Raw genomic sequence first — 23,389 nt, forward strand, 5'->3', positions numbered from 1 at the left:
GGCGGGGAAAGTGCCGGAAGGACCTAAAAGTACTTCCAGGGGGTGGACCGTGGGGAACTTTCCTCTCTGCACGATGCGTGTCTCTGCTGTTTCAGTATCTCGTGAGTGCGTGAGTTATTTTAAAGCAGATAGCAACTGATTTTTAACTTCTCAAGACTTAAGACAGAAGCAGGGAAATGGTAGCAAATAGTCAACTCCCACCCACAAATGCACTTGCTGCCTGGACAAGTGTGTGAGTTGCCGTAGGCCCCCAGGTGGTCAAGTGAATGGTATGAGGTGAACGATGGCGTGGGAGGGGTCACCTCGTGGGGGTGTCAGTGAGCAAGACGGCCTCAGTGCAGAAACTGCACCGCTCAGAACGTTTAAGAGGCCAACAGCCACAGCCTGCCAGAATTCCAGTTGGGTGGCTTGAAACAAAGTCACGGCCCCCAGTCTGCCGGCCACAGGAGCAGAGACTCGAGTTACAGGCATCCCCGCTGGGTGATGGGTCACCTGCACCTGTGCTTGACCCCGCAAGGTCCTGGCCCCCAGGGGACGGGGACAAGAGGACCAAAGGGAGCCCAAGAGCAGGGAGGCCCAGGCTGGACAGAGGACCCACTGCTTCATCAAGACACAAACACATGGGCCAAGCCCTCGGCTGAGACATTCCACGGGGGGGATCTTTGGACATAAAACACCGTCACTGGGGAGAGTACTCACTTACAGAGCCAGGCCTAGGCCTCTAGGTAACAGGCAGCGTATACAGTGCGAAACCTACTCAGCCACCCGTGAACACCCAGGCACCCCCAGAAAAGGAGCTCCTTTCTAGGGGCACCTGGGTGGCTCGGTTGGTGAAGCATCTGGCTCTTGATTTTGGCTCAGGTCATGATGTCGCAGTTGATGAGTTCAAGCCCCGCGTCGGGCTTGTGTGCTGCCAGCTCGGAGCCTGGAGCCTGCTTCGGATTCTGTCTCCCTCTCTCTCCACCCCTCCCCTGCTTGTGCTTTCTCTGTCTCTCTCTCTCAAAGAGAAATAAAAACGTTAAAAAACAGATGAATCGACAAACGTTAAAAGAAAGAAAGGAAGCGTCTCTCTGCCTCGGCTCCCAGAACCAGCCTGATTTAACACGGGCGAGGGGTGCAGGAGCCAAGAAAGACACTCACGGCTGCAGTTGCGGCTGCTGGGGTCTAGGGTATAGTGTGAGGCGCAGCCACAACGGTGACCGCCAGGGATGGCGAGGCACAGCTGTCCACACTGCCCGTTGTTGTGCGTGCAATCGTTGAGGCCATCCTGGCGGGAAGAGTGGAACACCAGGATGTCCATCACGAAGTCCAGGTGGCCCTGGATGAGGGTGCGGTTCTGGCCACTGGTCTTGTCGGCCCTCTCGATGCTGTGCAGGTTCCAGTCTGTCCAGTAGATGTAATCGCTGTACTGGGTGAGGCCGAAGGGGTGTGGGAGGTCGTCGGCAATCACGACCCGCTCCTGACCTGCGTGGAGACACGCAGACGCGGCATCAGCAACACACAGCCGCCGACCGGTTCAAAGCTGCCTGGCCACCCGGGTCAAGGTCCAAATGTTCAAGTGCTTTGGAAAACGAGCAGGGCCGGCTGAAGCCGGACGCCACCCACCCCGTGACCGGGCAACTCCCCTCCTATCCCGCAAGAGGAGCGCACGTGGGGTCCGCTCGGGCGACATCGATGCGGGTGCGCACGGCAGCAACTGTAAGAGCCGCGAGCGGGAAACAACCCAAATGCCCGCCCATCAGTCGTGCGGGTGAAAAACGGTGGGCAGCTGAAAGAAGCCAGACCCTAAAGAGCACGTGCTGTATGATCACCAGGATAGAAAGTTCTAGACAGCAAAAGTAGCACCTGGAGACAGAAGCCGGGGCAGCAACCACACCCTATACCCCAGCAGCGGAAGACCCTTGGAATGAACCGTGGGGTAACCCAACGATAGCATGGCCACGTGCAGAGCCCGCACGTGATACACCACGCACGGGGCTCTGTGTCAGTGTGGAGATTACTTAAAAATAAAATCTCAGAGGGGCGCCTGGGTGGCTCAGTCGGCTGAGCGTCCGACTTCGGCTCAGGTCATGATCTCGTGGTCTGTGAGTTCGAGCCCCGCGTCGGGCTCTGTGCTGACAGCTCAGAGCCTGGAGCCTGCCTCTGATTCTGTCTCCCTCTCCCTCTGCTCCTCCCCTGTTCGCTCGCTCTCTCTCTCAAAAATGAATAAACATTAAAGAAAAAAAATAATAAAATAAAATCTTAGAAAAGTTTTCTTTGAGACTAGGAAAAAACATGCCGCCACGTCAGTATTGGTTATCACGGGGCGGTAAAAATTAGGAATAATTTGCGTTTCTTCATATGGTTCTGTATTTTCGGAAAGTGTCTACGCTGACGATTTTGCCATTGGGAGAACGCCAGTTATTAAGAGGCTCCCCGACTGCTTCCATCAAATGCACATGTGCGCTCCCCGCCCCCCCCCCCCCAAGGGCCCTGTTGCAGGGACAGGTGTCCACAACCATCATGCGTGAGACGCGCTTTCACCCCAACAGCCCCAGGTCCGTGCTCCAGGCGCTGCTCGGCTCTCAGAAGCCCCGTGACCCACCCTTCATCCACCCGGGGGCCTTACTAATCGAGCGCTCGGTAAATGTCTGTGGCATTCAAAATGGAAAGCGTGCCACAGCAGAGTGCCAGCCAGGCCCACGACACGTGGCCACCCTCGGTCTGCAGGGTCCTGCAAGTCTCCAGGGTTTCCGTGGATTTCCGCCCGAGCGTGTCTTCGCTCTGGGGTAATTACTGAGCTTAATTATTTCAGGCAACCGCAGCTGTTCGGTGACTGGTTCCCCACATGCACCAACCAGCCTCTTGTCGTTCACTGCGGGCCTGGGGACACATTCAAACCTTGCCGTTGGCCTCAGAAGCCGGCACGGTGAGCGTGCAGGGGCGGGCGGGGGGGGGGGTGGTGGTGGGGGGAGGGCGGCGGTGGTGCAGCCCGTCTGGAGCGGAAACCAGGATGCTGGGGCTGGGACAAGCCATTCAGCCAGCCTGTGCCTTGGTTTCCTTACCTGTGAAATGGGCACAAGCACGCCCACCCCGGGGAGCAGCAGCGATCAGGAAATCAAGTTCTCCCCCTCACACAGGGCGGCCCCATCACCTGGTGCGTTACCGAGAGAACTAACATAACCGCTCCCCTCCAGCGGAACAGAGTCTAGACTTGCACGCCCCGCCCCTACTGCTGGGTGACTTGAAATGAGGCATTTTTTTTCTCTTTTTTTACCTAATCCCAGGATGTCGCGTGTGGCCTGTGAGTGGTCCCAGCACAATGTCCGGCACGCAGTAGGTGCCCAGGGTCCAACGGAGATTAAACGTGTAGCCCTGGAATCTCTCTGTGACCTTGGGAAGATCCTGTGACCTCCCTGGGCCTCAGTTTCCCCATCAATGAAAGCCTACGCTGTGATACTGAAGGAGCAAACTGGACTCCTGGCACACGGCTTAGCTGGGACACGGCTCTCAGTAGGTGTGCAGGAAAGAGCTGTCACCCGGGGCCTCTGTCAACATGCCTACGGCAACAGCACCAGGGGGTGGAAAGGGACAACCCCAGGAGAAGAGAAGGCTGGACGAACAGCCAGGGTTGTGTCCACACCTCCTGTGGGGCCTCGGGACTTGCAGGCCAGAGGGGACGGTGCAGCGGGGGCTGAGAGACGGCCAGCGCCCCGGCCCAGCGATGTCCCATCGCCGCAGGCCAAAGCCCCCGGCCCAGCAGGACCCCGCCTGGCCCTCACCCAGCATGTCGGACGACTCGATCATGTTGGTGTCCAGGTCCGTCCAGTAGAGACGCTGGTCAGCGTAGTCGATGGTGAGGTCGTTGGCCCGGCCCACTTTGTCCACCAGCGTCATGCAGTTGGTCCCGTCCATGAAGGCCCGCACGATCCTGGGCTTCCCGCCCCACTCGGTCCAGTAGACGTACCTGGAAGACACAGGGAGGGCAGCTCGGGCTCGGGTGCGTCCTCTCTCGCTGTAGGGCAGCGGGGGGAGGGACACGACCCCCCCATCTCCTCTGCGTGGCCCCCACCAGCCTGGAGAAAGCCACATCAGTGACATCCCTTCAGGAAGCAGGGACGGGGCGACGTGCTCGCATCCTTCCAGATGCCGTCACCGGGCTGCCTCCCGAATTCCCACAGCAGTGCACCTGCAAGGTTAAGTGCGAACGCACCCGTTTACAGACACCAACTGGGTGCACAGATGGGGTGACCACGTAGCAGAATATCCAGGCTGGGACACTTTGGTAGCAGAGACAAACGCGAATCAAGCTGGCCAGGACGCCGCGGTGACAGGGGAAGCCAGGCTGGGCAAGACGTGGGCAAGTCAGGGTCCCCTCACTCAACGAGGGCGGAAGACAAGCATGCGGGGCCGGCAGGCACTGCGGGGCCAGGATTCAAACTCAGCTCTCCTGCCCCCAGTGGGCCCTCCTTCCCTTTTCCGCAGCAGCTCCACAGAAGGAAGCCCCATTCCAGAACCGTGTATTACTTGCCCTTCTGCTAAAACCTGGGCCATTCGCTCTGTGCTGTCGTCCTAAAATCTTTCCTTCCCTAACAGAGCGTGTGACAGGCAGGGTCTGGGGTGTGCCATACACATCACTGATGCTTTAGGGGCGAGCACTGTGTCCGTCTGCACTCTGGTGCAGAGGGAGACGCGACCCTGGCCGCTCTGGCCCCAGTGCCCGGGGCAGGGCCCCCAGGCCGGTGGCAGATTAAAGTGGGTGCCTTGCGAGGCAGGTGAAACTCTGCCCAAGAGGCCTATAAGACGCCCTTTGCGAGCAGGCTGGAATCCAAGGACCTCAAAGCCGGCTCTGAGATGGAAAAGTCCGGCGACACGTGGCGGGGGAAGGAGCCCAGCTCTGCTCTCCCTGGCTACGTGACCTTCAGTAAGCCACTCAGCAACTCTGAGCCTCGGTTTCCACATCCGTAAAATCAGGGACAAAGACATTTGCCCCTCGCAGGCCCCCCCAGATGCTGTGCCGAGACAGCTCACGTAAAAGTACCCAGCGCGGCACCCGACACAGTGGCCGCCACTCCTTCCCTCGGCCTCAGTTTCCTCTCTGTGAGATGAACTGGATACATCCAAGGGTCCTACCAGCACCGGCCACCTCAAAGCTAGCGGGGGTCATTACCGCTCGAATCACAGAGCGCCCGCTGGACAGCCACCCCCCTCGGCCACGGGTCATCCCACGCCGGCTGACGGACAGAAGTGGGAGGGGACAGAGACGTGTGTGACAAGCAGAAATGGCTCTCACCCTTTGGTGGGGTCCAGGGCCAGTGACCTGGGGTTGTCCAAGTCCCTCCACACGAGGACCTGCCGGAACTGCCCGTCCAGCCGGGCCACTTCGATCCTGTTGGTCCCCGTGTCCGCCCAGTAGAGGTTCTGGCCCATCCAGTCGACGGCCATGCCTTCCGGGTAGTCGAGGCCAAACTCGATCACGTGCTCCACGGAGCTCCCGTTCATGAAGGCTCGGCTGATGGTCTGGGGGCAGGGGAGGAGGCAAGGGCCACGGGTTAGGAAGCGGCATTTGTGCAGACCTCTAACCAGGAGGTGCTTGGCCCACCTGGAACGCGATACCGACCACGTCTGGGGCCAGATCGTCACCAGCGACAGTTTTCAAATAAACGCTTGAAATGCAGCCAAATACAACTTTTTGTTAGGGGAAAAAAAAATGACTTGGTGATATTTAAACATTTACATTTTATGCGCGTATGTATATAGACACGTCCTTTTATCCAAACATCTACCTCGTGACATTTTATCTGGAGGAACCAATGTAACGCAAAAGATGAGAAGCTGCCGAAACGTCAGTGAGGCTTGTGCACAGAGGTGTTCACGACCGTGGTAATGGGGGTGGGGAACTGGAAGCCACCACAGCATTTAAAATAAGGGAATGGTGGGGCGCCTGGGTGGCTCAGTGGGTTAAGCATCTGACTTCGGCTCAGGTCATGATCTCACAGTTCGTGAGTTCGAGCCCCGCGTCGGGCTCTGCGCGGACAGCTCGGAGCCTGGAGCCTGCTTCGGATTCTGCGTCTCCCTCTCTCTCTGCCCCTCCCCAGCTCATGCTCTGTCTCTCTTAAAAATAAATAAAACATTAAAAAAAGAAAATAAACAAAAAAACAGGAGTCCAGCACATGAACCAGTTTGCCAAACCCCGCTTCCCTGTTTTCGTGTATATTCATACCATGCATAAAGAAAGCATTTGCCGGGGGTGCCTGGGTGGCTCAGTCAGTTAAGCGTCCAACTTTGGCTCAGGTTTTGATCTCAGGGATCGTGAGTCCGAGCCCCACATCAGGCTCTGCGCCTCCAACTGAGAGCCCGCTTGGATCCCCGACCTCCCTCTCTCTCTGCCCCTCCCCGGTTTGCGGGTGCTCTCTCTCAAAAATAAGTAAATATTTAAAAACAACAATAAATAGATAAAATAGTTCACTAGATCAAGTTACAACAGACGGCATAGCTCTTTAAAGGAGAACGTAAGGGGCGCCTGGGTGGCTCAGTCGGTTAAGCGTCTGACCTCAGCTCAGGTCATGATCTCACAGTCTGTGGGTTCGAGACCCGCGTCGGGCTCTGTGCTGACAGCTCGGAGCCTGGAGCCTGCTTCGAATTCTGTGTCTCCCTCTCTCTCTGCCCCTCCCCTGCTCATGCTCTGTCTCTCTCTGTCTCAAAAATAAATAAAAACATTTAAAAAAATTAAAAAAAAAAATAAAAGAGAACGTAAGACCTTTGAGGCAGGGCCGTCACCGGCAAGGTGTTCACGGCAAAGCCGTGCACGTAGGACCCCTTGCAGACTGTACCTTCAGGCTGACGTCCGTCCAGTAGATGTGATTGTTGGACACGTCGAAGTCCAGCGCGGAGGCCTCCTTGACGCCCGTGAGCGGGATGGCCACGTCATTGTTGTTGGTCTCCAGGGAGATCCTGTGGATGGCGGCCCTGCTCGTGAACACCAGGAAGGCCTCGGGGACGATGCAGGTCTTTGTGTCGCTCAGCAGCTCCAGGCCGATGGGGCAGCCGCACTTGGTCGCGCGGGGCGTGAAGAAACACAGGTGGCTGCAGCCCCCGTTCTTGTCCGCACACGGGTTGGTTCCTAGAAGGAAGCACAGCGGCTCTGAGCACGGGCAGCCCGGAGAGAGAGGCGTGCCTCGATCTGCCATCACACGTCCCTTCATCCCCGCCGGACGTCGAAGGGGGACACGAGGTGGGGATGACGGACACCGTCCAGGGAAGGGGCAGTGACAATGACCCGGTGTGTCGGAACTCACGCCGTCCGGCCAGCAGCCTGGGAGGTGGGGGCCGTGCCCACCCCCGTTTTTCAAGCAGGGAAACTGAGTCCTGGAGAGGGGACAGGTGACACAGGAAGTAGCACAAATGTAAGAGTGCCACGTGACGGGACAAGTTACCCTTCCCTGGGCCTGGACTCCTGGCCCGCGGACCGGACCGATGCCCCGGACGGCCCCTCCAGTTCACCAATGCTCTGCAGCCTCCCCACACTCGGGAGCCGCCCAGGGCCGCCAAAGGAGTCTCTTCTTTACAAAAGCAGACGGCACTTGACATGATCATTTATTTTTGGCCAGCCTGTTATTCTCACCTGCTGGGGTGCTGCTAAAAATCGGCTTTTAGTGTTAAGTATTTCAGCTAAAATAAAAGAATCTTTTTCCCCATCCCTCTCAGTAAATCTTCGGATGAGAGAGAGACAGAGAGACGAACCCAATTTCTCAACTTTAAATCATATCCCACGGAGACATCTTTTTTCCTAGCTGTTGGGTTTTATTTTTTATTTTGTTTTCTTTTCTCTTTAAACACTCACAGGCGGGCCTCACCTTCGAAGGTGGATAATCAACACGTTTCAAAAGGCGACTGGTAAAACTAAGGGTACCAGCCCCATCGTCTCTTTACCAGGAGTGCGGGTCGTTGGACAGTAAGGCCCTTCCCAGGGACAGAGAGGCACCCCACACCGCCCCACCTCACCGCCAGGCCGCTGCCCAGCTGCCCCTCTGCCAGGCAAACCTTGCCGCCCCCTGCTCCCCAAATTCCAAGCTCAGGTGACCTCCCTCGTGTTTCCAGGCCAGGCATCCCTAACATCCCAGCTCTGACCACTGCCTGTCTGCAGAGCTAAGGAGGGTCTCACCCACTAGACTGTGAGCTACTTGAGGGCAATTGATGGATCCTCTCTGGTCATTCATTCATTCATTCATCCCCCAAAGGTCTGTTGAGCACCTCCGAGGTAGAGGTGCTGTACTAAGTACAGAGCCCCTGCCCCCATGGAGCCCAGAGACCCGCCCCTCCACCTCCCCTACCACACCCGGACGGGGGGGCCACAGCCTGCCGCTTCTCCCTTGTGCCAGTCGGCATGGCTGACCCGTGGCTGGAGGCTGACCACACTCACCGACAACCTTGGCCACGTTCACAGCCTTGAGCCCCATCAGGTCGGGCAGCTGGTCGATGATGACGTCCCGGGTGGCCTTGACCTTGTGCACACGCTCGATGCTGCGCCGTTGCCAGTCGGTCCAGTAGATGAAGTCCCCTAGCAGTGTGAACCCGAAAATGTGCGGGAGCTTGTCCTCCAGGAGCGTCCGCCTCTTGGTCCCGTCGACGTTGATCACCTGCGGGATGGCAGGCGCAGCTGTGAACCGGCCTCGGGCCTGGGCTGCCTGAAGTACGACAGCTCCCGGGATGCTCGGCTCTGCCCTCGCTGGGCCAGGATACAAAGCCGGGCGGCATGGTTCACTGGCCCAGCTGGACGGATGACCTCTGCGGTGACGGAGCTGGCTCAGGGCTCTCCCCGCAGCCTCCCCTACCTGGGTGCGGCCGCCGTGCCGACAGGTGTCCCCTCCCTTCCTGCTGGCAGCGGCTGCCTGCAGCACCAACGTGCGGGCCTCCGACCAGGGGCGGGCTGTGACCACAACGTCTGCCCACACGCAGCTCTGGCAGACATCGGATCACTCTCTCGACACAGACTCGAGTTTCAAGAGGCTGGATTACTAACACACCGTGGGCCCTGGGCAAGACCTTCCACTTGTCTGTGGACCGATTTCTTGCTTGGTCGGGACCAGATGAACTCTGAGTCTGATGACTTCTGGCCCTGAGTCTAAGCCTGTAGCTCTAAGACGCTCTCCATCGGCAGGCCCGCTACCGGCCATTTGCTCTGAGATAGAAAAACTCAATCTTTTTCTGGAAGAATCAGTGCTGAGGCAAAGCGTTGACCACAAAAGCCACAGAGGAGAAAACTACTGTCAGACGCGAAAACGCCTTAACCAACCGAAGCACACAAATGGGGTAAGATGTGATTCCGATGACAGGTGACCCTGCAGAAGCTGACGCTGAAAGGAAGACTCGACAGAAACACGACGGCGAGGCTCTCCGGCTCTCAGGCCAGGATGAAAGAGACATGATGAATGAAAGTCAGGTCCCAACAGGCCTCCCGCAGCCAGATTAGATTTCCAGCTCATCAAGAAAAGTGATAAATCCTCTGTTTCGCAGGTGGTGGGAACGTAAGACAGATCAAATTCATGCTGAACAGAAGAGACTTGGGTCCTCTGCTGTTGGACAGCAGAGGACAAAACTGCTTTGGTCACCTGGGAGGGGCAGGGAGCTCCACGTCCAGCCCGGCCAGTCCCTGCACCCTGTGGACCTCACTTCTCCACCTGTAACTGAGAGGAGTGGCTGGGGTCACCCAGGGAACTTAACCAAAGAAAGAACAACGGCCGGGCCCCGATCAGAACCGGAAGGCCTGGCCCCAGTACGGATCCTGAATGCAGCTCCACACAGGTGGTCCCAACGTGCAGCCCAGGTGAGAACACCAGATTAGGTGATGCCCTTGACCATGAGCTGGGGAGCTGCCAGCCTCGCCCAGGAGGGAGCTCAGGTTGTATTGATTTCTGTGCCCACCTCTGGGCACTATTTCCGGCCCCTCTGGTTTCCCTCCTTCCTCAGCTGGGAATAACCAGGTCCGGGGAAGCAGTGGTCCACACGGACGGCACATTCACGCTACAAAGAAAATCATCCACAGCTAGAAAAAGAAAAAAATCACGACTCAAAGCTGTAATATACCAAAATGTCAATACCGCCTTTAAGAGATTTTTCTCTTCCTTCACTCTTTCCATATTTTCTCAACTTTCTTTAATAACGGAATTCCAGACATAAATAAATACACGTTCTATTGAACTCGGGCAAGAGAGTACATTTTTCCTGGCTCAGGAGCAATGAAAATGAGCCCACGGAGGACACGGGGCCAGCAAGGGTGATGGCGTTGGCTGCAGCCCGTCCTCTCTCCCCGCCTCTGCCCCTCCTCAGCCGCCCAGCTGCGCCCACCGCCAGGGAGGGGAAGGGTCCCACACACTGAGAAGCCACTCTACAACCCCGATCATTTTCCATCCTGGCTGCAGAACCCACGAAGCACCTCGAAGGCTCTCCACCAAGACTCCTAATACTTGAAAAAAATTAACGATCCCAAAATGATTTTCTTATTAAAAAAATTTTTTTTAATGCTTATTTTTCAGAGAGAGAGAGAGACAGAGCATGAGTGGGGAGGGGCAGAGAGAGAGGGAGACACAGAATCTGAAACAGGCTCCGAGCTGTCAGCACAGAGCCCAATGCAGGGCTCAAACCCACAGACAGTGAGATCATGACCTGAGCTGAAGTCAGATGCTCACCGACTGAGCCACCCAGGCGCCCCCCCTAAAGTGATTTTTTATGGCGGCTTTCAGCACACCATGAGCAAATCCAGACCATCCGTAAAAGTTAACTCTGCTGGACGGGGCCTTTAGCCAGTCCTGGAGCCCCAGAAGAATTGGTCTACCGGGAGCACCCACGTCTCAATATTCCAAATTTCCTAGAGCCCTAAGTGGCGCTGAGGGTGGGGAGACAAGACCCAGGGCACATGCTCATCTGACTCCTGCGAGGGTAACGCATCCACACGAAGTCAGGAATAACGGAATCGAGTCTGAACACCCGGGAATGTTGGAGCCAGGGGAGGGCATGGGAGACAGATTTTCCAGGTCAAGCGCTGACAAACTTTTCCTGCAAAGGATCATAAATATTTTCAGCTTTGCGGCCATATGGTCCTTGTAACGCCAAGAACAACCACAGGGAGTGTGTAAAGGAACAAGTGTGGCTGTGTTCCAGGAGAACATCGTTGGTGCAGAAAACAAAAATTACTTTCTGGCTGAAATGAGAATTTCGTGTCACTGTCACATGTCACGAAATAGCACTTTAATTATTTTTTTCAATCATTTAAAAGGATAAAAACCATTCTCAGTCTGAGAATGGTACAGAAACAGGCAATCTGGCCCACAGGCTGTAGTTTTCCCCCGCTCTAGAATAGAGGGGCCTGTGCCCTGGATTTTCAGGAAAAGAAACTAGTCGTTTTCAGGAAGTTACGGCAAAAATGCTCACGCAGATACCAAAGGCGCCCGGGGGCCAAACTTGCTCTCTCTGACCCGTGGCTTCTGCCCTCCTGTGCTTGGCCAACTCCACGGTCCCAAAGAAGCCCATGCTCAGCCCAGCACTGAGGGGAAGACGCCACACAGGTCTGTGGGGAGGCCCACAAAATGTGGGCCCCAGAAAGTCACCTGGCTGTAGTTTCCTTACACCGAATCCTCTGTTTCCACTGACTTAGTCACGCAAAGAGATATGAGCCCAAGACCAACCCTTTGAAAGCACACGTTTATAGAAAAAAGGCTTCTGTCTTCTTAATAAAAAAAAATTTTTTTAACGTTTGTTTATTTTTGAGAGAGAGAGAGCATGAGCAGGGGAGGGGCAGAGAGAGGGAGACACAGAATCCGAAGCAGGCTCCAGGCTCCGAGCTGTCAGCACAGAGCCCGACGTGGGGCTCGAACTCCTGAACCGTGAGATCATGACCTGAGCACCCTAAGATTTCTGTTTTCTGATGGAATCATTATCACAGTCAGACATAAACCAGACATAAATTAAAACTGCCATGGTTATTTTGTTCCACGTAATAAAAAAGATCTTAGACACACACTTGCGTGCACGTGGCTCAGCTGCCGGGATGCCCTGTGCTCTAACTTCTTCCCTGGGGACGAGGGACACACGGCCAACAGGCCTCGAAACCATCACTCTCGCACTGAGTTTTTATTCTGGTGGCACCGGAAGTCGCCTCCATCAACTCAGGAAATGTCAGGAGCAGGGAGATGCATAGATTTTTAACTTCTCAGTCCGTGATTTACCCCCAGCCCGCCGGCCAGCCTGCCCTGCTTGGGTACTCTGTCTGAGAGCACCAGCAGATGTCAGCTGCACTGTCCCAGCCAGAGTGAGACAGCAGGGGGCCTCAGAGAGCCCAGACGATCCAGGGCCCCCAGCAAGTCCACGGCAAGCCACACGCTGGTGACAGGTGACACTTCATGCTGCAGAGACAGGCTGAAGAGCCGGGGCTGGGGGTCGGCCTGCAAGACCATCGTCAAGTCAGAGCAACCCAGAAGGAAAGAGCCGAGGAGGAAGCTTTACAGACGAAGACTTCAAGGAGCGAGACCACTCCTCGCTTCTACTCAGTAACGGCTTAAACCACCCCCCACGGACACACACCACAGAGCGTGCAGACGTGAGGCTGCTTCACGCGTGTCCAGCCGTTTAAAAAACTTTTCTTTACCGTTTATTATCGAGAGACAGAGAGACACAGAGCGTGAGCAGGGGAGCGGTAGAGAGGGGGGGAGACACAGAATCCGAAGCAGGCTCCGGGCTCTGAGCTGTCAGCACAGCTGGGGCTCGAACTCACAAACTGTGAGATCATGACCTGAGCCGAAGTCGGTCGCGTAACCAACTGAGCCACCCAGGCGCCCCAGCTGTTTAAATGCTTTGCCTATTTCAGCGCTGATAATGGGTACAATTCCTCCCTCTACTCTAGAAACAGGAGGCACCAGAATCCGCACAAATAAGCTGGAGGAGAAGGCAGGGCATCAGAACAAGTGCGGCCGGAAAAGCAGCCGAGGCGCCGTCTGGGAAGCTTGAATGTCACCCCCCAGCACCCCGTCCCCTCTCCCCAGCGTCCCCCTGGAGCACTGACTGCCCCCAACGTGCTGCACTGTTGTCCCGTTATCCCGCGTCTACGCCCCCATCTAGGACACCCGCCCCCACCAGGGGGCCCTCTGTGCCCTGCTGCTCTCCCAGCACAAGGCGGCGTTCAGTAGACCCCGCAGAATGAACAGGTGCTTGCCGAGGGGTGGGGACGTGATAGACGGCACTGTGATGTGACGGGAATTCTGTTCAGGGACCGGCTGAGCAGCCACGGGAAAGGGGCACCTGCCTGGACAGGGACGAGAGGAGGGGGCCCAGCAAGGGGCAAGTGGGAGCCACAGAGAGTGTGTGGGAGGGAATGATGGAAGGGCGTGGGAGCGGGCACTCCTGACACAGAGCCCGTGTGTCTTGAGTCCCCACCGGGGGTTAGCAGGCGACCCCCACGCCAGCTGCACCCGAGAAAGCTCCCATCTGCTCTGGGAACAGCCACTCGCAAACAAGCGGAACGGCGATAATGGTGCTGATGACTCAGTGACTGAGCAGGAGCACCAGCACTGGACGGGCTTCGAAGGTGCTTCCAGCCCGAAGAGGTGGCCTCCGGCATTTAGGAAAGGCAGACGCAACCCCGTGTGGCCAAGCGCAGGGGACAGAGACTCGTCCCCATGCACGAGGCCGCCGCACATGGCAGGAGGGAACTCCGGGCTTCCGAGGGAGGGGACCGGAGGGCAGCTGGGCACGGGGGCCCCGGCAGCACTCGGGACGGAAGGAGCTGCTGGTGGGAGGCCCCACGCTAGGCTGCCATGGGACTGGCGTCTGCCAGGAGGCACGGACAGAGAGAAGTGTGGGGCGGCGCAGCTCAGGTGAGAGAGAGCTCAGGGAGGCAGTGCGTCCGGTTGCTTTCACGAGCCAAGTGGACACCCCTGTGACCCAGGCCCTAGGAGCTGCAGCAGGTCCGAGGAGGAGGGAAGTGCTCTCGCGGTTGGGAGCCCCGCAGGGCAGGGAGGAGAAGGGCGAATGCCCAAGCGGATGGTGGGAGGGGGGGGGGCGCGGCAGGCCTGGTCCTGAGAAAGGCTGAGCACGAGCTAAGGGCACCCACGGGGCAGGTGCCTCCAAACCCAAGGGCTCCAGACACAGGAAGAGGGTTAAGGAGGTGTCCCGGGGCATTCCTAGCCCAGAAGGGTGGGAAACTATGGGGCTGCTATGGGGACGGTGTCCACAGACCTCAGGCCCCGCCCATCCCGGAGGGCTCCAACCCGCTCGTGTTGGGGAGGTCGGGGCCGCCCCCCAGAGCGAGCCCGCCTGCCCCCATGGTGGGGGCCACCCCGTGACTCCCACCCATCGTGACGGCAGCCAGCTGGCCCCCTGAGGGGCTGGCCTGCACCTGACGTCCAGGACAGGTGTCACAGACACGGCCAGCAGGAGGCCCCACCTGGAGGGCAGTTCGGACTCTCCAGCGATTCAGCCTGTCCCGTAAATCCCACGTACGTGCTGCTAATGCCATCCAGATGCCTCCCCGTCTGCTCAGGCCGGCATTTCCAGACCTTTGTTCTCCTCCCAATGCAGCTGATCCTATAAAGTCCTCCTCGGGGCCCGATGGCCTCTTCAAAGGGAGAGCCGGCTTATCACCGTCTAAAGTTCCTTTCTTCCAGCGCACACAACCCCACCACGCGGAACGCTTCCTCTCCGCCGGAACGACCCCACGACGTCTGCCCAAGGCCAGTACCCGGGCTCCTCAGCGTCTGGCTTGGCTGCTTCATTGTCACTGGACATAGTTTCTCGGAAGAATGACAGCCGTGGCTGTCCCAGCTTGGTTTCTACGTCCCCTGACCACGGAAAAGCAAACACATCGCCCCGCCCCTCGGCTGTTGCCCCCTGAAGCCCTCAAGCTCCCCCGTGACCCCCAGCAGGGGCCTTCTGCACCTGGCCTAGGGGCCTGACCCAAAGGTCTGCCCTAAGGAACATCTGTTGGTCATATTCACCAAGATGGCCCGGCCCCGAGAACACATGGCCAATTTCCTACCACGCTCGGGCCGCCTCCAAGGATGTTCACCTCTGGGTCTGGGGCAGGAAAAGACTCACCGAGTTGACCCGGAGGACGGTCTCCACGTCCGTCCACGTCAGCGGCCCCCCTGGAGCAGAGGTAGAGGGGCGGTCGGGCACAAACCCCACAGCCAGGGTCAGCATTCCCAAAGCGTGTGTCACCAGAGCCACGGCGGGGAAAGAAAGGGACCCCGGATCATATAGTTGGAGAACACTTACCCAGCTCGTGTCCTCAGAGAAGCTCAGAGTATCAAAGGCCCCCCCCCCCCCAACAGAAACCCTGCAGGGAGGTCACCACGCATTTCCAGGTTTGCCTGACCCAAGATTCCCAAACGCTTCTGATTCCGCAGCCCCTGCCTTTAGGTTTTCTGGTGATTAGCTCCACGGGGATAGGCAACGGGATTGCGGTGCGTGTTCCTGGTTCGCCCGCGCGGCCGCTGTGCCTTCTGCTCCGTCCCCTACCCCTGGCCCGTCCCCATCTGCTGCCAGGCTGGCTGTTTTCAGTTCCTCTGGTTCCCTGTGAAACGGTGTTCCTACCTCTCCCCAGCCTTGCACCTCTGCCCATTCTACAAGGCGACGTTTATCTTCTGTATAGTAACCTGACATGTCTTAGGGTTTGGATGTTAGGTCTGTGGGTTGATTCTAAAGGTGGAAAACCAGGGGCGCCTGGGAGGCTCAGCCAGTTCAGCATCTGACTCTTGACCTCGGCTCAGGTCACGATCTCATGGTTCGTGAGCTCGAGCCCAGCATCGGGCTCCTCGCCGACAGTGTGGAGCCTGCTTGGGATTCTGTCTCTCCCTCTCTATGCTCCTCCCCTGCTTTCTCCCAAAATAAATAAAAGTAAAAATAAAAAAATAAAAATAAAAATAAAAATAGAAATAGAAATAAAAAAAACAAAAATAAAAATAAAAAAAAATAAAAATAATAAAAATAAAAATAAAAATAAAAATAAAAATAAAAATAAAAAAAAAATAGGGGCGCCTGGGTGGCTTAGTCAGTTAAGCGTCTGATTTCGGCTCAGGTCATGATCTCACAGTCCATGAGTTCGAGCCCCGCGTCAGGCTCTGTGCTGACAGCTCAGAGCTTGGAGCCTGTTTCAGATTCTGTGTCTCCCTCTCTCTCTGCCCCTTCCCTGTTCATGTTCTGTCTCTCTCTGTCTCAAAAATAAATAAACGTTAAAAAAAAAATAAAAATAGAACAGAATAGAATAAAATAAAATAAAATAAAATAAAATAAAATAAAATAAAATAAAGGAAAGGAAAATAAAAAACAAATAAAAGCAGAAACCTACTTACCACACGACTCTGAGCTAGGTACTGTCCCCCTGGACCTCCGTTTCTCATCCACAAATAGGGACCATGCCACATAGCTCAAAATACAAGTGTCCATCCACAGGTGGATGGCTGACGCGGCCCATCCATACAATGGCACGCTATTCTGCCATAAAAAGGAGTGACAGGAGGGCACGTCACATCGATGATCCCTGGAACACTGTGCTACGTGAGGAAGCCAGGCACAGAAGGCTGGCTGTCCTAGGACCGCAGTCACATGAAATGCCCAGGACAGGCAACTCCGTAGGGACAGACAGGAGATGCGTGGGTGCCAGGGACTGGGGAGGGGAGACTGGAGACTGGCTGCTTATTGGGTCCGGGGTCCTGGGTGATGAAAATGTTCCGGAACTAGAGAGTGATGATGGTCGCACAGCACCGTGAATGTCTTAGACGCCACTGAGTGGTACGCTTTGAGAACGTGAAAACCGTCATCTCGTGTCATGTTTGTTTTACCGCAGTTCACGACCCCAGCACGCCGCTGCGGGAGTAAACGGAGCAATGCCTGTAACGTGTCCAGCAACGTCAGCTGGACACACGCAGCCCCAGCCCGCTCCCAGGGGTGGTGGGGTCCGTGGAGACGAAGCCTCCTTGGCCGATGCCGCCGGAAACAAGGGTCTCGTCTTCAGGCTCAGAGGCTCAAGAAAAACTCCCTGTGGCAACAAGATCCCTTTAAAGATGGCCATTTGTAGGGAGTCCGACGGGAAATGACCACTATTGCAACTGCTTGCGTCTGCCTGGGAGAGGCACCCACGCAGCCCCGAGCCCCCTTCACGGTCCTGCTCAGAAGTGTGGCTGGAAACTCTGCGACACAGACGCGCATCGGTGTCCTCACTCCCCCCCCCGCCTCCTGCAAGCTGCCTGGTGGGGGTCTCTCCGGGAAGCGTGAGGGGAGCAAAGGTGACCCCCCCAGGTGGTGATGCCTAAGGCCGTGATGGGACCAGAAGCAGATGAGGATGATCCAGAAGTGACTACGAGGGAGGGAGGTGTCCACGCTGAGGAGAGGCACGAACGTCAGGGGCTTCCCCGTGACAGGGACAAATTTAACTACCGTACTGCCAAGAGCACCTCAGAAAAATACACCCGTGAGCAAAAAGCAAGCTGCCAAAGAACACATCCACGACACGACTTACGTTAATCACATAGAATCACGCAGAACAAGACTGTAACATACTGTTCGCGGTAAAAGGAAAGGTCTTTTAACGCCTGGGAATGCCTCACCAAATTCAGGGTAGGGTCACCTCTAGCCTCCACTATGTTGGTAAGATTTTGTGTCTTAAGTGGGGCGCTGGACGTGTGCGTGTCATTTTTTATTACGGTTTGGTATTTTGAAACAATTTAAGACCCTTGCGTGTCAGAAACGCACCCGAATACGTTATCTTTTCCAGGATCCCGTTTGACCAAATAGCAAAGCACAGACATCCACCTGAGGCCCGCCTGGTACACGTGATGGGCCACAGGGGCGGCCAGGCCTGGCTTCTGCCTACTACTCAGGGCTCGAGGACGGCCAGGCTGGGCCAGGCTACACAGCCCATATTAACACAGCTTCATGAACCAGCGCCGCCCGGGGCTAGGAGGGGGGAGGCAGGGGATGACTCACCTCGATTTTGTCCGTCTTGGCATCTCCCCAGTACAGCTTTCCCTCCTGTAGGTCCAGGGCCAAGCCGTTGGGCCAGCCGAGGGAGGTGTTCACCAGGACGTGCCGCTCCTGCCCATCCAGGTTGGCGCACTCAATTTTGGGGTTTTCCCCCCAGTCTGTCCAGTACATAAGGCTGGAGAAGAAGAACAGGTCCTTAAAACACGGTCTTGTCCCTGCTGCGTCCCCAGGGCAGAGGACACCACCCTCCCCCGCCCATAGGAGGCGCTCAGGAGACGCTGGCTAACTGCAGAGATGGGCACCGAGCCCCGCACGCAGGACCAGGGGCTCCGCAGAGAACAGCGGTGCCCCCAGCGTGGGCTTAAACTGCACAGGGTCCTTGGGTTCATCTCTCGCGGAGACGCCCTGCTGAGAGACCCAAGGCTGGACGGGCTGAACGTCAAGGAGGAGGAAGGCATGGAGTAGAACCTTCTTCAAGCAGCTGACGGGCTCCCGTGCGCAAAGCGCAGGCTCCAGAGGCAGACAGGCGGACAGCCCCAGCTCTGCCAGCGGGCACCTGGAGCGGGTCACTTCACGTCCTGAGCCTCAGCCCCCAGGGAAGTGACAGAAGCGCCCGACGCCCGGTGGGTGCTCCGCGGACGGCAGCCACGGCCACGTAACCACGGTCACCATCGCCGCGGCTCTGCCAGTCCCCACGAGGGACAGCTCCCAGGTGTGCCCTCCCCGGCCGCCTCCCTCTGTCCTTCCAGCTCCTCCAGGCCATCTCTAGGACGCTGTCCCACATCCGGCCCAGAGGGCAGGAGGCTTCCCCAGCGACCCCGGCTCCACCCCACCCCTCCCACCCCCCAGGCAGGAGCTCCAACTGTTCCTCCTCCCTCAGGGTCTGCCAGGTTCACGTTCCTGGTCATGAGCCCCCAGGAAGGGCGCTGCTACCCTCTGAGCTGCTGAGGATGTCAGAAGGGCTCCTACATCGACTGACAAGCTGTTTTCGCAGAATCCTAGAACGGAAAGTTGGAGCCACACGGCCAGATCGAATCCCAACCTCCTGGCTGCGTGACCTGGGCCAAGCCCGTTAACCTCTCTGGGCTTTAGCCTCCTTCACTGTACAACTGTACCTGCCTCTCAGGGTAGGGGTGGGAGGAGGAGGTAAAGATTCAGTGTGTGTGCTGAGCTCAGAAGAGGCCCGGCCCCCCGTACGTAACAAGTAAGGGCCATCGCTTCGGTTACCGTTATCAGCCTAGAAATCACCCTGGTGAACTGTTCCGTTTTACAGGTGAGAAGGGCGAAGCCCGTGGGAAGAAATGACTTGCCCAAGCTCTCGGGGCCCTCCATACGTGAACACAACAGCCCGTGTCAGACCTTCTGAGAGTCTGGTCCCCGGACGGGCAGGAGCAGAACCCAGGGGCTCGTTAGAAACTCAAGTTCTCGGGCCCCGCCCTAGCCCTCCTGAAACAGAAATCTGGGCAGAGGGCCCAGCCACCTGCATTTAAATAAGCCCTCCTCCAGGGGATTCTGATGCAGGAGACAGTTCCAAAACCACTAGTCTCTCTCGCTTCTGGTCAGCCTGCCTCCCAGCCCCAGCCAGGTGGGAGGTCCACCCGCCCCCAGCCTTACCCCATCACGGGGTGCAGCACGATGGCCCGGGGCTCGTCCAGGTCCTCGGACACCAGGATCTTGCGGGAGGTGCCGTTGAGGCGCGTCACCTCGATGCGGTCGGTGCCCGTGTCCGTCCAGTAGAGGTTACGGGCCACCCAGTCGACCGCGATGCCATCTGGGTCGTTGATCTCGGTGTTGACCAGCGTCTGGGCGCCAGAGCCGTCCAGGTACGCCCTGCGGATGGCCCGCACCTCGTCGTCCGTCCAGTACACGTAGCCTTCCAGCGGGTCGTAGTCGATGGCGATGGCGTGCCGGATGTCGTCCACCTGGAGCACGATGTCGGTGAAGTCCGGCGTGTCCAGCGAGATCCTCCGCAGGTCCGTCCGCCGGGCCAGCAACAGCACCTCCTCGGCCCCTGTGGATGGCCAAGCAGTGGGGGTCAGAGGCCCGCAGCAGGGCAGCAGTGGGCACGGCAGGGGAGGGGCTCAGCCAGGCCCCCGAGGTCAGGGCTTCCTCGCAGGTGATCCTCGGTAACATTCGCCGAGGTCCCCCTACATGGTCACCAGTTCGTCTTTGTGAGGGCTCTGAGGCCAGCACCATCTTCTAGATGAGACCATACAGACACAGAGAGGTCAAGCAACCTGCTGAGAGCCACACAGCCACCTGGCTTCAACCACTGTGTAAGAGCTGCTTCCCACTCGGTCCCCCTTCTCCCCTGCAAGCCCCTCTCCGGGCCACGAATCAGTTCCAAATACAAGTCCCACGGAGGCACTGGGCTCTAGACGGCAACTGCCAGCCATGCTTCTCAGAGCCCCGGCGGGGCCCCACCTTCCACAGGCCCAACTTTCATGGCTCAGTCAGATGCCACTTCTTCCCTGAGGCCCTCCCCCCACGCACCCCTCGGGAGCAGCTTCATGCCAGCTAACTGCCTCTGGCCACGTGCCTCATCTAACCACACACGACACTGCACGAGGGGGGCTACCCCACCGACAAGGGGGAGCTCCCTGGGGGCTCCCCTGACACCCCCATAGCTATAAACAATCCACCTCTGTCCTGGACCCTCCCTGCTGGCACCTGTCAGAACTCCCCAGAGAAACAGCACACGCGGCCTCATGCTGCACCCCTGGCCTGGACACTCCCTCAGAGCTGGGTCACTGTCCACGCGTTCATTCTGGTCCTTTCTGGTCTCCAGGACCCAGAAAACCAGGATTAGGCCCAGAGACCACTTCTGGAACTTTGGGACCACCTGCCTGGTTTGACGAAAGGCCCAGAACGGGGAAGGACCCACCTCAAGTGGGGCGGCAGGATGGGGACACGGACGGAACGAGTTGAGCACATCTGTCAAACTCAGGCCCCCCGGGCCCAGCCTCTGCAGCCAGCCGCCCAGTCGGGCCACAGCCCTCAAACAGCACACGGTCCCCTGTACCCAGCGCCAGCTTCTTGCCCCAGCGGCAGGGCCCTTGGAAGCCGGTGCCTTGCAGAGTCCATCTGGGGCCCCCGGCCTTGCATTTCGAGTTAAGGACTGTCCTGCTCCAAGGCCCAGAGCTCCTAATCCGAGTCCTCCACTAGAGGGCGTACACGCGGCAGCAATGTCTCTATCAGCCCAGGGCTGGGAAACTGAGGCAGGCAGTACTCAGAAGGTACCCCAAGTGCCTGAGTATGCTGGAAACCTCTGAGAGCTAAACTCAGATTTGGTCCCAGTTTGGTGTGTGTTGGAGGGAGGGAGGGTAGAATTCTGAGTTTCAACGAATTGTCCTCCCCTGGGCCCCAATCCTAGTATGTGGTGTTGACATCTGACCAGTCCTTCAAGGCCCAGGTCACACACCTCCTCCTCCTCTAGGAAGCTGTTCCTGCCTCCCCCAGCCTAATGGATGAGCTGACCACACACACACACACACACACACACACACACACACACCCTGCCATTCTGGTACATGTCCCCTTAGCTCTCTGCAGCCCCCAAAGCCACACCCAGAGCAGATACTGACATCCTAGGACAAGCAGGGAGAATGCAGGGCAGAAACTTCCTGGCCCTGCTCCCACTGTGTGACTCTGGGCAGGTCCCTGACCCTCTCTGGGCTTTGGTCTCCTCGTCGAAAATGAAAAATCAGCCCAACCTGATGGTGTCCGACTTCCTGTCTAGCTCTGACATCAAGGGAACCACAGACGGACCTCCACGGAGGGCGCTGGCTTCATCTGCCGCCACGGAGGGAAGGGGGAAGCCTGCCAGGGCACGGCCAAGAGGGCATCTGCACAACTGTCCAGAGGCTGCCGAGCTCCCAAGCCAAGACTGAGGCAGCTCACTGTGCAAGATGGAAGGCTGTGTGTCAAACCCCACTGACTTCAGGTAGCACTTCCTCCCCAGAGAAAACACTGGCTCCCCGAGGGAAAGCGATACTCGCTCCCAAAACACACGTGGAGACTGTTTCCCCCACCCGTTTGCATGACCCTCCAGACACAATCACCTACAACAGCATAATCCTTGGGCACCTGGGCAGCTGGTTGGTTAAGCCTCCGACATCGGCTCAGGTCATGATCTCGCGGTTCGTGAGTTCGAGCCCCGCGTCGGGCTCTGTGCTGATGGCTCAGGGTCTGGCACCTGCTTCGGATTCTGTGTCTCCCTCCCTCCCTCTCTCTCTCTCTTTCTCTCTCTGCCCCTCCCCCACTCATACACACTCTCTCTCTCTCTCAAAAATAAATAAACATGAAAAACAAATTTTTAATAAATAAAAAAATAAAAATAAAATAGCACGATCCTCACACCCTGTCCCGGAGGTATGACCGTGTCCCTTTTTACTGATGAGGAACTGGATGCACAGAGAGGGTAAGCTCCCCACTCAAGGGCACACAGCAGCGAGTGGGAAAATAAGGCGGCACAAACGCGTCAATCCCTGAGGCACAGACAAGAAGCCGGAGGCAGGTGTGCCTTCCAGCTTGGCTCAGTCACCCCACCAGCATCTCTGTAGGCGGCTGTTTCAGGCAGGCCCTGGACCAGGCGCTGGGGGCGGGGGTGGACGGAACAGATGCGGATCCAACCCCCACGGTGCTCCTGAGATCACAGGGCAGAGGCCTTCGGTGAGGGAAGACCATCCGCGAACGGGCACTAGGAAGGAGAGCAGGGGTTTCAGGAGGCCTCCAAAGGGGGCCGGCTGAGACTGAGAGGTCCGGCCTTCAACTCCCAGAACCCCAGATTCCTGTGGCTGTGACCTTGATTCCAGACCCCTCAGGGGCAAAAGTGTGCCCGGCCCCAGCCCTCCTCCAGCACACCCCACCACTGGGGAACCCCATTACCAGCATCCCTTAAAATTAAGTCTCTGTAGCTGAGGCAGTAATTAAACGCTGAGATAAAACCGTAGGTGATAATTGACTCCAAGGGGGGGTGTCTGACACCCCTTGGGCTGCAGAGCCTTTGAAGTTTTTATTTGAGCTTTATCTAGAAGAATGCAGAGAGCAGAGTCGGGGAGGCGGTCGAGTGCTCTGTCCAGGGCCAGGCCAGCGGTGGGCAACTGCGGACGGAGAACCGCTGGCCTGGGCTCTGCTGGCCGCTGGCCGAGCTGCTGCTCACAGATGGCCTCCGAGGTTGTCTGCAGCGAGGTCTGAGCGGCCTCGGGCCACCTGGGGTGGGCGCAGGGCACTGGGCCGGGCCCCGAGAGGGGGAGGCCCGCCCCCTCCCTAGAACCAGACGCGGCTCCCGGGTAGGAGTTTGTTTAAACTGTTAAGAAACTAACAGTTTGGCCAAATGGTTTTCTCTGGGGTTGTTTAAATAAAGAGCCTGCCCCACAGTGCTGCCGAGGAAAGTGAAACCTCTCCCTTGCTGGCTGGGCAGCGGTCCCCGGAGCCT

General features: G+C 57.5%; 1 protein-coding gene across 2 annotated transcripts in view; it reads right to left on the reverse strand.

The window, feature by feature from the left end:
• The window catches only part of LRP5 (LDL receptor related protein 5), a 103,831-nt gene that overhangs the window by 24,724 nt on the left and 55,718 nt on the right, over positions 1-23,389 (reverse strand). For both annotated transcript variants that reach the window (XM_053899363.1, XM_053899364.1), the window contains 7 exons: positions 19,567-19,963; positions 17,956-18,127; positions 8,402-8,618; positions 6,813-7,102; positions 5,273-5,499; positions 3,762-3,946; positions 1,141-1,464 (listed from right to left, as the gene is read on the reverse strand). In XM_053899363.1, coding sequence (XP_053755338.1) covers positions 1,141-1,464; positions 3,762-3,946; positions 5,273-5,499; positions 6,813-7,102; positions 8,402-8,618; positions 17,956-18,127; positions 19,567-19,963 — 1,812 coding nt within the window. The remainder of the gene's footprint in view (positions 1-1,140; positions 1,465-3,761; positions 3,947-5,272; positions 5,500-6,812; positions 7,103-8,401; positions 8,619-17,955; positions 18,128-19,566; positions 19,964-23,389) is intronic.

The sequence above is a fragment of the Panthera pardus genome, unplaced genomic scaffold (genome assembly GCF_024362965.1).
Source record: "Panthera pardus isolate Hobbes unplaced genomic scaffold, ASM2436296v1 HiC_scaffold_12, whole genome shotgun sequence".
Taxonomy (NCBI): domain Eukaryota; kingdom Metazoa; phylum Chordata; class Mammalia; order Carnivora; family Felidae; genus Panthera; species Panthera pardus.